Raw genomic sequence first — 12694 nt, forward strand, 5'->3', positions numbered from 1 at the left:
GGGGAGGACACATGGAGGACCTCATCTCTTTATGCATAGAAGACCTGAATAAGGGTGGTCGGCGCAGGGGGGGGTTTAAGGCAGTGTGTGGTATTTTTTCCTTGTGTGGGAAGGATGGAAACATTTTACTTGACTTAGTATTTAGATGTGCTGTGGCATGTCTGCACGAACGCTGAAATGAAACAGCTGACAACTTGATGCCTTTAAAGGTCCACAGTAAAAAACCGCTGGGTTATCATTATAACCTGGCCAAAACTGGTACCATATGATCAGAGTTCCTCATTTTTAAAGCCAAATTGCTGACGACTGCTCTTCACATTTGATCAAAAGCCAAATTTTTTGCTCCTGTGGAAAGTCACAACTTCGTGTGTAATAGCAGAGCCAGAGAGCTGGGGTTCAGCAATGCGGTAGCCTGAGGCGCCCTCTTTCACGAGTAAAACGGCGGCGCCTCAGGGCGGGCGCCGTTTCCTCACACGGCGACGCCTTCGAGCCACCGACGCCCCTTCCCCTCAGGGACGCCTCCAGCGGCCTCGCCCCCGGGCAGCCCCGGCAGCAGGCGGCGGTGATCAGGCAGAGGCCGGGACATCCTCCCGCGGGGGCCCCCCACCCCCACCCCCTCCCGGCCACGCGGGTCCGGCGGACGGCGGTGGCCCCTCAGGCGCGCACGCCCTCCGCCGCCTTCTCCCTCCCCGAGGCGCGGCCGGGGGCGCTCGGGCGCCGCCATGCGAGTGCAGCAGCGCCGCGCTTCCCGGGCCCGCGCGGACGGCGGACAAGATGGCGGCTCCCATGGAGCTGAGCTGCTGGGGAGGCGATTGGGGGCTGCCGTCCCTGCACCCGGAGTCTCTAACCGTCATGGTAACGGCCGGCGGCCGCCCCCCGCCCCGGGAGGAAGGAAAGGAGGGAAAGAGGGAGGGATAGTGCCCGGGGCTTGCCTGCCGCCGGCACGGCTGTCCGCGGGGCTCTTCCCCCGGGAGAGGCGGCGCCGCCGCCGCCGCCGCCGCCGCCGAGGGGCGCGCACGCCCTCGTCGCCCTGAGGCCGGGCCTGTGCTGGGCGAGGGGCCCGCCGCTGCCGCCGTGCTCGGCCGGGGGTGGGAGGCGACGGCGGTTGGGCCCGCGGCGGGGCCTGGCAGGGCGGCGCGGCCCATGGCTCTTTCCCCACAAGGAGTCGCCTCGCCGCGGGCCGTTGCGTCCCTCCCCCGCGGAGCGGCGGGCAGGGCTGCTGCCCTTTGTGAGGGCGTCCTCCCTTCCCGGGGGCTGCCTGGCCTCGGCCTTAACGGGCGGCGTTTCCTACAAACGCTTTAGAAATGCGGCGCATTTGCTTTTAGTCGGTCTTCAGTGCTCGAAGCTGTTTAAAGGAACTTTTAAAGTGCTAGCTTAGACTTTTCTTAGACATACTGACTGGATCTTTTTCCCCACAATCGCTATTGCAGGCTTATGCTAAATTTTCTGGTGCTCCCCTGACAGTGAATACTATAAATAACTCTTGGAGAGCTCCGAAAGGTACCTTCTTTGCGTTTTTTATTCTTTTAATCATAGCCACACTATAAATGCAGGTTCCAATTTCTGTGTTGTTTCTGAGTTTGCTTTGGTTTTGTGTTCATGAGTGTAACCTGTGCCAGTGAAAGCTACCTGCTTTCATGATACATCAATAAATGACTTTACACGATCAAGTGTGATGAATTTGTGGGAATAAAATAATGGAAGACGTAATAAAGTGCCTCAAAGGGCACTTTGTTAAAATGTGTATGGGTGAAGCAGCGGACAGTCAGCAAAGCAGTGGTGCCAAGTACCTACCTGTTTCTGTCAGGCAGTCTAAACTGATGGTATAGTGAAAGCAAATTTTTAAGCTCTTTGTACTTTGCATATTTATAATGATCGTAACTAGACTTGTGTATGGAAATAGTGTTCTTTAATTGTACATAATTTAATGGGCTGGTACAGTTGGAAGTGGAATGTGAGCCTTAAAGGGTATAACTTGCACCAGCTGGGATGTTTAGTACTGTGCTGCATTAGAGAGGTTGACTCAGAAAAGGTGACTAACAATCTAGTTGCCAGAGAAGTTGAAGATAAGGTAGCAGAGGGGACTTCTTCGTGTTGGATATTTCTACTCATTGCTTGTCTGTTTGCTCACCATTTAAGTTACTGTCTTGCTGTATTCCAGAGATGTAAAATCACTGCAGGGTTAAAGTACTCTGTCGTTTACACTTACCACGTCATCAGTTTCGGCATTACTGTATCCACGCAGAAGTTGCACCTTTGAGTCTTGCTTTTCAGTATATTGTTTTCTGTTAGCAGAAAATACCAAGAACTAGTTGGATATACTTGCTAAAAGTTCAGTGGCTTTCTTCATAGCCAAAATACCTAAAATCTGTAAAAAAAAAAAAAAATCCAAATAGTAAATGTTGCTGATAATTGATACTTTAATAGTATGCAGCAGCACAGTCATGTTAGGCTCATTGTGGCAGTTATGTTGTGAACGTGCTCTGAGATAGCCCCTGTTACAGAGATTTTACACTCTACAGTCTTTGAGCCTGCAATCTGATGAGTAAAGGCTGACCCGTAAGCTTCTGGCAGAAGGGAATTATTTGGTTCTGGAATAGTCCATGGTTATACAGTGGTAGCTTGGGCAGTAGTTGTAGCAAGGCTAGAGAAAACAGGTGGTTAAAATGGATTTGGAGGGGAAGGGCAGGGAAGAATTGGAGGAGAAGGAAGGAGAGACCCAGAGGTGAATGATTTGAGAGGGCAGTTGGACTGAGTTGGAATTTTTGTCTTAAGATGAACATCTGAAATCCAGACAAATAGCCCGGTTCTCAAAGTATCAGATATCTAGCAGAAGACATTGGCTTTACTCTGATTTGATGTGGGCCCCTTTTTATGTATCATTATTAGTGAAGGCCAAAATACACTAAATATATTTGTGACCTTGGTGGAACTCCCCTGCTATGTAAAGCTTAGTTTATGCATACATGTTAGGAAGATCAGAGCATGCTATGGAGAAAAGGAAAATAGATGAAGTGACTGATTGCTTTCTAGTTATGTTAGAACTCATCCATATAAATTGTTGACTATATTATTTATGCCTTTTAGGAGATGTACCAGTCCTGATATCAGAAGACATTGTTATTTCTCAGCCAGCAAAAATACTAAACTTCTTAAGAAAGCAGGTAGGTCTCTTTCAAAAGATTTGTTTTCTCTGCCTTGTAGTGACTCTACATTGTCCCCCATATACATTGATACAGGCTTCCAAAAACCTGGAACTCAGTTCAGACTCAGTGCTTTCCTGTTTTTCATACATGCACGAGAATTGCAAAACGGTGGATAACAGATCGCTGTTTGAAAGTTTGATTGTTAGTCATGTAACAGATTTAAAAATAGGCACAATAAAACTGTTTATTGAAAAGGACAACAAACTGGCCTTAATTGAACAGTTTCTCACTGAGCACCCTGCTCTTAATTATAACACTTTTAATGTAATTATGGCTTTGCAGACCTAGGATATCACAGTCTTGGAAGTGTGGTTTTAACTGCTTAAATAGGTAATTGTCTCCCAGTGCTCTTTTTTGAAGGGTAATACTTACAGCATTGTTTTTAATCTATGTAGTTTTTCTATAGCTTGTGGCATAAAAATGTCTGCAAGCATTTCTTGGTGCACATCATGTTATTGCATAGTAAACTCTTGCTTGCCTTTTGCAGATCTCTTAATGTTTTATTCACAAATAATACAGCTGTAAGATTTCTTCTTTTCACAAAGTATAAAGATGTCTAATAAAGCGTGGCATCATCTTTTTATTTCTTAAGATGGTCTTCCAGCACACTATTCTGCTTTTATATTAGAAAGTCAGTTCCTGCCTAGTCAAGAAGATTATCTGATGAATGCCGTGTTAGTGAAACTTCAGATCTTTGGGGAGAGAAAAACAGAATCTGAAAACTGCTCATTTGAGATGGGATTTTAGACAGTTGTTTTAAAATTCAGAAGTTTCATAGCCATTTGAATACCAAAAATTCCTTAATGCTGGGGAAAAAACCCTCTTTGAGTTAAAGTATAAAAATAATATTCTTGCTTGTCAGATGTCTAAAAGTAAGGGTCAGCACTGATGCTTTGTTTCTAAATTAACGAAGTGAATCTCCTCTCTCCCCCAAAAAAACCTGTCAACCCTTTTAATGTACCTTAAAAGGATCCAGTGTAAGATTTAAAAGCTCAGTCAGCTGTAACTGCATTAATTTAGCTGTGCATTTGGTCCCTTGTATTGTTAGCGTCCAAATTCTAAACTTTTAGAACGGTAATTAAAAGCAAAAGATGGGCTTGCCTTTTTTTATGCTTACATCAGCTGAAGTGCCAGATGCTTCTTCAAAAATAAAGATAGGGACTTGCCAAACGTTTGCTCTAGCCCTAAGTACTGAAAAATTGCCTCTGGATTGCTGGACAGTTGCTTGGAAAGCAATAGGAAGGAGACACAATAATTATTTTGGGAATAGGAGGGCCCAGAAATCTCAAAATGGGAAAGTGGCAAAGGGAGATACAAGGAGATTTGACATAGATGGCCTGAAGAAGTAAAGAAATTCTAGTGAGCGCATGCTTTCTGTCCCGCAAAATGTTGTTATATTTACTAACTTGATAGCTGTTAGGTTTGAAACAACTTCAGGTTGCATTGATTATCTTTTTGAAAAGTTCTCTGTAATGCTATTTGTAGTATGTATTTTTTTTTTAATTTGTAGAAATATAATGCTGATTATGAATTGTCTGCAAAACAAGGAGCTGATACACTGGCATATATTGCACTACTTGAAGAGAAACTGCTTCCTGCTCTGGTAAGTATTGGGAAGTACTTTATAATGGTCAGAATTTTTGGAATTGAATGCTACAAGAGGTGCCCAACGTGAGAGACATTAAAGTCTCTCGGCTGTAGTCCTGGCTGGAATGTATTTGCTTTGGTAGTCCAATTTTGGAAATACTGCCTAGCAGCTTTTGAAAAGGAAAGAAGTGTGTGTTTGTGGGGTGTGAAGTAATAATAATGAATTTATGAAAGACATTTTAAAAGGACACCTATGAATGTTTTTTCTTTGAGATACTTTTTGGGAAACAGTACCCTGAAAACAGGTTATTCTGGACATTTTTTGTTTCATTTGATTCTTTTGAAAAAGCTTTGAGTAAAATGTGTATGTCTAATGCGGGGTGCACAGCTGTGAAAGCCTTTTGAACTGTTCAGTTAGAACTTTTGAGAAATTAAAATATCCGTCAGTAGTTTCATTTTTCAGTTCTAAATAACACATGGCCACACACGTTCACCAATTTAGTGTAAGTACATTAGAGCTATAAAAACCGCTGGACATTGGTTCTCTTGAATGACTTTGGCTTCGGTTTGTACAGGAAGAAATATTCTGACCAAATGAGATAATAGGCTAGCCTCTTCAGCTGACCCACCGGGTTTCGAACTTACAATTTCATAATATCTTTTATTTTAAGTTTTATATAAAATTTCAAAAACAATTCTAAAAAGTGCAAACCTGATCCTGTATGTCTGCAGTGGTTTTTGTAATGTGTTTTCTATGCACAGTGTGTGTGTATTAGTGTGTTTATATATATACATATACATACATAAACATAAGTGTGTATGTAATTTCATGCATGTGTATGTAGGCCTGTGTAATATCTTTGTTGTTTTTCTTTAGGTGGAAGGTGGCTGTTGCCTTAATTATATACTCCTACACTCAAAGGATTAGTATAATCCTTTGTGGAGCCTGATTGCCTTAAATTACAATAATTCCTGGTGCTTCAGCTTCTCTGACATAGATCTTGCACATCAAACTTTTAAGAGATGTCTACTATTGTTAACTCAAATTCCAGTCATATTCTTCCTTATGTTGATACAGCTGCACACTTTCTGGGTTGAGGCTGAAAATTACTGCAGTGTGACAAAGCCATGGTTTGCCTCAAGGATTCCCTTCCCACTGAGTTTGTATCTGCCTGGAAAGATGTCCAGGGAAGCGCTGAACAGGATCTTGCTGACCAGGGGAGGACCTCCACTCTGCAGTCTCACTGAAGTGGAAGCACAGGTATGTGTTGTGTAGTACAGAATTTGTAAGTTGGTGCTGTCAAAGACAAGAACTGAAATAGTCTAGCACACTGTCAAATGATGAACAATGCTGTGCATACTAGCCTTGCTACACCTAGGGCTCTTAGACAGTCTTGTGTCTCATCAGATATACAGGGATGCCAAGGAGTGCCTAAATCTCCTGTCGAAGAGATTGGGAACATCTCAGTTTTTCTTTGGAGATACGTGAGTGTGATTTTTTTTTTTTTTTTTAATGTCTAATAAAACAGGCACCACATGACTCTCTGAACACTTAAACTTTTTTTTTTAACCTGCCAGAATGTTAAAAGCGCTGCACAGTAGTTTTATGTCTCGCACTCTGCTTTTCAGATAAATCTGAATGAGCAAACAGGGCACAAACGAGATCTTTGGACTAAGGCAATGCGGTGTCTCCCTTATACTGCTTTTTTCCACAGAGGGCAGATGCTGCCCACAGCTGCTAAGAAAATGTGGGGTGCTTGATCAGTTAGTGTAGCACTAGGGAATGCTTTTCTAGCCACTGAATGTCACCTCCTATGCTTGTATGTAGAAGAAATACTTTAAGCCTGAAGTGTTACCACTGCTTTCATGGGAGGAGAGTGTAGGTCCGGGAACACTCCTCCTCCTGTGGTATGTGCACAGAGCAGGAAGCAGATATTGCCAACAACATAGTGCCAACAGGTCCAAAAAAGGATGATCTGTTCCTTTAGTCACTGAAGTCGGACCACTTCATGAGAGAGGATCATAGTCCCCTGGCATACAGCTTGGCTTTTGTGCCAGAAATGTGTTTTAGAGTGGCTTGTTTATCAGTGTATGTGACAGCGTGACTGGATTTTAATGCTGAAGTTACTGTTTCAGTTTGCCGGCACGCCTCTAGTTCAGAGGTGCTGAAATCAGTCAATAGTCTGTACAAAGCATTTACCAGGTTGATATGAAAAGGTGGAATGCCAGAAGAGCTGTGTTCTGTCCTGAGTTGTGTTTGACATACACAGAAAACGGTTATGTTATTAAGGTCTTAATGTCTTACCTCAGTCACTTTGGTGTTTTGTTTTGTCACTCTTTTCAGGCCTACTACCTTGGATGCCTTTGTGTTTGGTTTCCTTGCACCGATTTATAAAGTGTGTTTCCCTAGAGTACAATTACAAGAGCATTTGAAACAGCTTCCCAATCTGTGTCGATTCTGTGATGATATTTTAACTTGCTACTTCAGGTTAACGGTCTCAGGTAAGCTGTGTTTCTTTTCCCCTTTTTGTCATGTATAGTCTTGTTTGGATTAGGATTCCAGGTTTCCACCTGTGAACCGAGGCAGAATTAGATTTTATGTAGTTTATGCTGGAGCTTCTGTGGGGAAATGAGGTAGAGAAACTTGTGAAGTTGTGCAGAAAGGGTTGAAAATTAAAAACAAGGATTAATACTCAGTTTTAAACTCTGTCAAGCATCAGCAAAATGCACCTATATCTATGCTATGGCTCATGCTTAGTGCTTCTGTTTTTCTCACATGGAATGGCTTTTCCACTTAAATTATTCTTAGGATAAAAATACTGCACGAACTTTCTCTCCAATGTGGGTTTATTTTTTAAGGATTTAAAAACTTTTGTAAATACCTTTTCACTCTTCATCTCTCTATCTTCACTCTCCAGGCCATTCTCCGGCTGGACAGGATACAGCAGATGCTAATCTGCAGAAACTCACACAGCTTGTAAATAAGGAATCCAACTTGATTGAAAAGGTTACTTTTGCTTCAGTCTCTAATTTTCCTGCTTCATTGTGGTTACTTGTTCACAGATATTCTTGCATGGCAACTGCAACTGTACTATGGACATTTTATTTTAATTGCTTCTTTTTTAGTGAGTTACTTTGTGTAGAGAGGCAGGAAGAATATTCTGTCATTTGAAAGGAGTAATTAATGAAGCCTTGCACTTAAAAAGTATTTTTATTACAGTCAGAAGAGTCTTGCAAGTGTTACAAGTGCACATACCAACAAAAGAAGGGTGTCTTTCTGCAAGTGTACATTCCAGCAAAGGAGGAGGCAAATGTATTGATCGAAACTCAGAAATGGTCCTGCGAGTTACGACCAATCACCAGCTCTTCTTGCTCCCACCTGAACGCTGTAGTTACTAACGTACAGTCACTTTCTCCTGCTTGTTCTACGTCTAGCTTTTATTTCTTTCTATTCTTTGTTTCCAAGGCTGTCACTCAGCACCTCTCAAAAGCTATATAACTTATGTGAAAAATACTTGTGAAGAATGTCTTCTGATGCAGACAGAACATTTTAACTAGAAAGGTAGAAGATACTTATTCCTGAAAAAGATCAGTGTATGAAATAGATCATTAATTATGATCAACTTCTGTAGCATTAGGTATTGACTGTATCTCCTCTTCATGGCATTGGAGCATGGCTGTGGAAGTTTTAAAGAATGGTTTACAAAGACATTTGTCAGGCATGATTTAGGTAAAGCTGATTCTACCTTGAGGAAATGGGATGGACTAGACAGCCTCTGGAGATCTCCCCTGTGCTGTCCTCTGTGATTCTGTTTATTCTGTAGTAACTAGACTGTTTTTGATACCACATTACGCACAGGGCATTAGATTGATTTCCTATGAAACTGTAAAATCTTTATATTCAGAGATTAATTTTAACCTATCTTTGAAAAGGCCTTATCAAAAGTTCTTTATTAAATACTTTTTGAAATCTGTAATTAATCTAAATTCACCCAGCACCTCCAGAATATTTCTACTTTGAAAAATATTTGTTCTTGCAAGGTGCTGAACATGCAAAAGCATCCATTGATGTTAGCAGTTTGACTTTTCATCTGCTTTCTAGCAGTGTTTGGCTATTGTACAAAATTGAAACTTTGACCTCTTAGAAGAAGGTAGAAATGTTGCTTTCTTCAGTAATCTTGACAAAATTATTTGAGCAGAAGCACACCTATTTGCCCTGGGTTTGATGGACCATATGCTAATGGAATGAATGGCCGCTCTAACACAAGCAGATATTTGGGAGTGGAAAGAAACCAAGGCATCAGTTTTGGCTGGGCCTGCAATAACAGGATAAAAAAATAGCCCAAACCAGCATTAATGATGCCAGCCCTGACAAACACACTAATCGTATAATCTGTATTCTACTGTTTGCCAGATCCGGCTCTCATTATTTCTCTGCAGATGGATGACAACCTTCGTAAGAGTCCTCAGCATCCCCCTCGAAAGCTAACAACGCTCAAGCTTGCTGCAGGTGGAGAACAAAGCAGTCCATTGAATCGTTTGTCACCTTGACAGCTTTTGTTGCCCATACACATGTGTTTGCCTTCAACTCTTCTAGGCGTCAGTAAATTTTTTCACATGAATGTTGTTTTGCAAGGGAAGAATCTGCTAATGGGTACAAGTAGGGAAGAAATACAGCTTTACAATCTCCTATCTACCTGTTCTTTTAAGAAATTGTATAGTTCAGGCTGACCACACACTAAGCTGAGGCTAAAATAAACAAGAGGCTTGTTCCTGCAGATGTTAAAGTGATTTTGTACAGCATATTTTTGCCTTTAGCCTAGCAGAAATGTTGACCAAAAGTTAAAATTCCATTTATGGAATGTTCACTGTTACTTTATTGTGTGGCTTTTGATTTTACTGTAATCATATTACTATATGTGAGTGGATATACTCTTTGTCTGAAAGTTACGAAATCCAGTTGCAAAAATGGTGAAAAGACTGGGGAAAAAAATGAAATGCTGCCCTTCATGGCAGCTGGGAAATGAAAAGCAATGAGAGGAAGTTAAGTATTTTATTGTAGTTTCACAAACACTCTTGGGTCTTGTGTTTTAAGGTTGGTTGTATTTTTGAAAGCTTGTCATGTTGTGCTTTGAGGCAGATTGATGAAAAGTGTGTGCCCTGTGGGGAGTACAATCATGTACAATACTAACATTTCACAGGTACCTGGTATTAGTCCTGTGTGAAACGGGCTTAACCTGTGCACAGGGTAATGCCATATGCTGCAAAACTATTAAGTCAAAATCACAGAGGACTGGTAGTGAGATGGAGAGGTTTGATTAGTTCCTGTCAGGACAAGAGACTGGCAAACATACTGTGGCTCTGGATTGAAGGGAACTGGTTAGGGCTTTGTAAGAAAGCTCATGTAGGCTTTTACGCTTGTCACAGATTAATTACTTTTGTCTTTTTTATAAGCACTACAGTTCATTTAAAAACTAAAATAAAAAACTTCCAAATCTTTGTTGTTTGACAGTCTAGTTTGGGGTTCTTTTATCTTTGCAAGCTGTAATGCATTGCAGCGCCTATTTCTTCTGTTTAATTAAGGGACTTACGTCTCATTACGTTTCCTCTTAGCAGCAGCCTTGCTGGTTCTAGAGACCCAAGCAATTGTGTTACAAGAGAGATGCTGTAATTCTCTGCTGGCAACGTACTGGCAGATGCTTCATGAGTGGGTGTAAAGGGAATTAGTCAAGGAGATTGGCCAAAATGGCAGCACTTGGGATACAGAATTCCGACAGCTGTAGGTATGGGATGACTGTTCTGTTTTTTTTTTTTCCTTTTTCTGGCCAGATTGAAATAGTCTTTCAGCTTCCCTTCAGCTGATAGTCATGTTTGAGGTACATAGATAAATTATTTCCTATTTATACAGACAAGACTGTAGATTGTGTTCATACTGTACTTTCAGACTCGATACGTAAGGAATGTAATATCTTTAACATTTCTTAATTATAATTGAAATGTTGGGTTTCTAATGAGCACTTTAAAATAATGTTTAAACTTCATGCTTTTACTAGAGTGTTTGTTTCAGTGATTTGAAATCAAGCTAGCTCATACTCATGACAATTGTATAAACCGACAGTCCACTACATGTAAAAGTAAGTCAAATGTTTAAAACTTTTACTGCCTGTATCTTGACAAGGTTTAAATGAGATCAAATCACGTGGCTTTTCAAAGTCTTCAATTTATAAACGTGGCTATGGGGATTATGCCTTAGTTTGTTGCTTTTGTGAATATGTACACTCAGTCTTTAAAATCTCTTTGTAAAAAGGTCATTGTTCCAAGATTAAAATTTTGGATTTCTAGTGGCGTTTTGGTAGTGTTTTTTATGGAAATTATGTCAGTTTTTTTGAACATTTTTCTTTTTCCTTGTGAAAAGGTTTATCTTGTCTGTAAAAAAAGAAAGAAAACCTGCTGACTGCCAGAACAAGAAATTGGAACAGTTTAGTGTATCCATGAGATACACTAAATTTTAAATTCAGATAATTCAGATAATAAAATTATCTGAATAATTTTATTATTCAGATAATAAAATCAGATTTTAAATTTTAATCACAACTCTTCAGTACCAATCTTTTCTTTCAACACAGCTGCTTTTGGGAAGGGGGAAACGGGGAAGCACAGGTTTTCTAATCGTACTAAACATGAGTCTTGGGCTGTGTGACAGCAAAATTTCGACAGATGAATGCTCAAGTAACTTCATTCACTGGATGGCAGAGGACACCAGGGATAGAGATCACAGCAAACGTTGCGTGCAGTAGTGCATACCATCCCAGAGAACCAGTGAGGTTGTGCAGCCATGCACTTCCTTTTTTTACTTTTTATGCAAGGTGAATTCAAAACCTTGCTCCTTTATGTGGAAAGTGTCATCTCTGGCCTAACAACTCAGACTTGCCCATTAGTTTACTGGCATACTTTGTGTGCCTGAGTTTTGAAGCTGGGCAGTTAATGATGTCCAGGGTGGGATCAGTTTGAGTAACTGTAGCTGTCTGCATCTGAAATAGTCAAAGCTGCATCTCTGGCTAGTGGAGAAAGGTGGCATCTAAATGTGATTTATCTCCTTAAAGTAGATACCTAAAATTGCAAAGTGAATTGAGTCCTGAAAATGTGCATATCCGCTGAATGGAAAGGAAGCCTTATTTTACCCACCTCAGCTGTAGAGTGAAAACCTGGTGCGGTGATTGGCTTTTCCTCCACCGCCTGAGGTTGCAGGTGGTCCGCAAAGCAAAGGGGTCAGCCCTTCTGGCCAAGCAGTAGTGGGGGGCCATGAAACCGTTGTATGAAACCTGCTTCCTGTGCAGAGCAGCTGGCTGTTGTACATGCGGCAGCTCTGCAGTCTCGAAATACTGGGCCATTTGTCCACGCGCCTACGACGTGCAAGTGCAGGATACACCCCTGGGGTTCCGTTGTCTTGCTGCTACCAGGGCAGCTGATGGGCCACCTCCTCCTGGCCCTCCCCCTGGAAGGTGGTGGCTGGGAACAGATTGTTACCTCTAGAGCAACTCATCCAGCCTGCCATGCTTTCGCTTGTGGAGGAGGCTGCCAATTGTGAGTGGGGTGAACCGCTCTGGCGGGTTGCAAATTTAACACCTCTGCTCCCAGGCAGTCTTGCGGTGAACGTGTATGTGTAGGTATCTTCAGGGCTGTTCTGTGTCTTTCTGTCAGCTGGTTGTAGGAACATGTATATTCCTGAAGAAATAAGATGAAAAATGTTATGAATTAATTGCTACAAATATGATCTATTTAACATTTCCAAGATAGCTTTAAAAATGTCTTTTCCTGCCTCTGAAAATACTGTTACATTAGGCTTTTATATACACTTAGACGTTGGTGAAGTCACATCACTTTTGCTAATGTAGCTTAGC

At 41.6% G+C, this 12694-nt stretch overlaps 1 protein-coding gene across 5 annotated transcripts; it reads left to right on the top strand.

Moving 5' to 3' along the window:
* The first annotated feature begins 557 nt into the window (after positions 1-557).
* MTX3 (metaxin 3) lies at positions 558-11128 on the top strand. 5 transcript variants are annotated; one of them, XM_072860054.1, is made up of 9 exons: positions 561-855; positions 1431-1500; positions 3088-3164; positions 4717-4809; positions 5872-6054; positions 6202-6278; positions 7138-7295; positions 7712-7800; positions 9234-11128. In XM_072860054.1, exons 1-9 carry the CDS (start codon positions 775-777, stop codon positions 9342-9344), a joined length of 939 nt encoding a protein of 312 aa, XP_072716155.1. In that variant the 5' UTR covers positions 561-774; the 3' UTR covers positions 9345-11128. The 5 variants fall into 5 exon arrangements, with proteins under 5 accessions (XP_072716156.1, XP_072716155.1, XP_072716157.1 ...); XM_072860056.1 differs by having other exon boundaries at positions 562-855; positions 9208-11128; XM_072860055.1 differs by lacking the exon at positions 1431-1500 and having other exon boundaries at positions 558-855.
* Positions 11129-12694: the final 1566 nt, after the last annotated feature.

The sequence above is a fragment of the Ciconia boyciana genome, chromosome 4 (genome assembly GCF_034638445.1).
Source record: "Ciconia boyciana chromosome 4, ASM3463844v1, whole genome shotgun sequence".
Classification (NCBI taxonomy): domain Eukaryota; kingdom Metazoa; phylum Chordata; class Aves; order Ciconiiformes; family Ciconiidae; genus Ciconia; species Ciconia boyciana.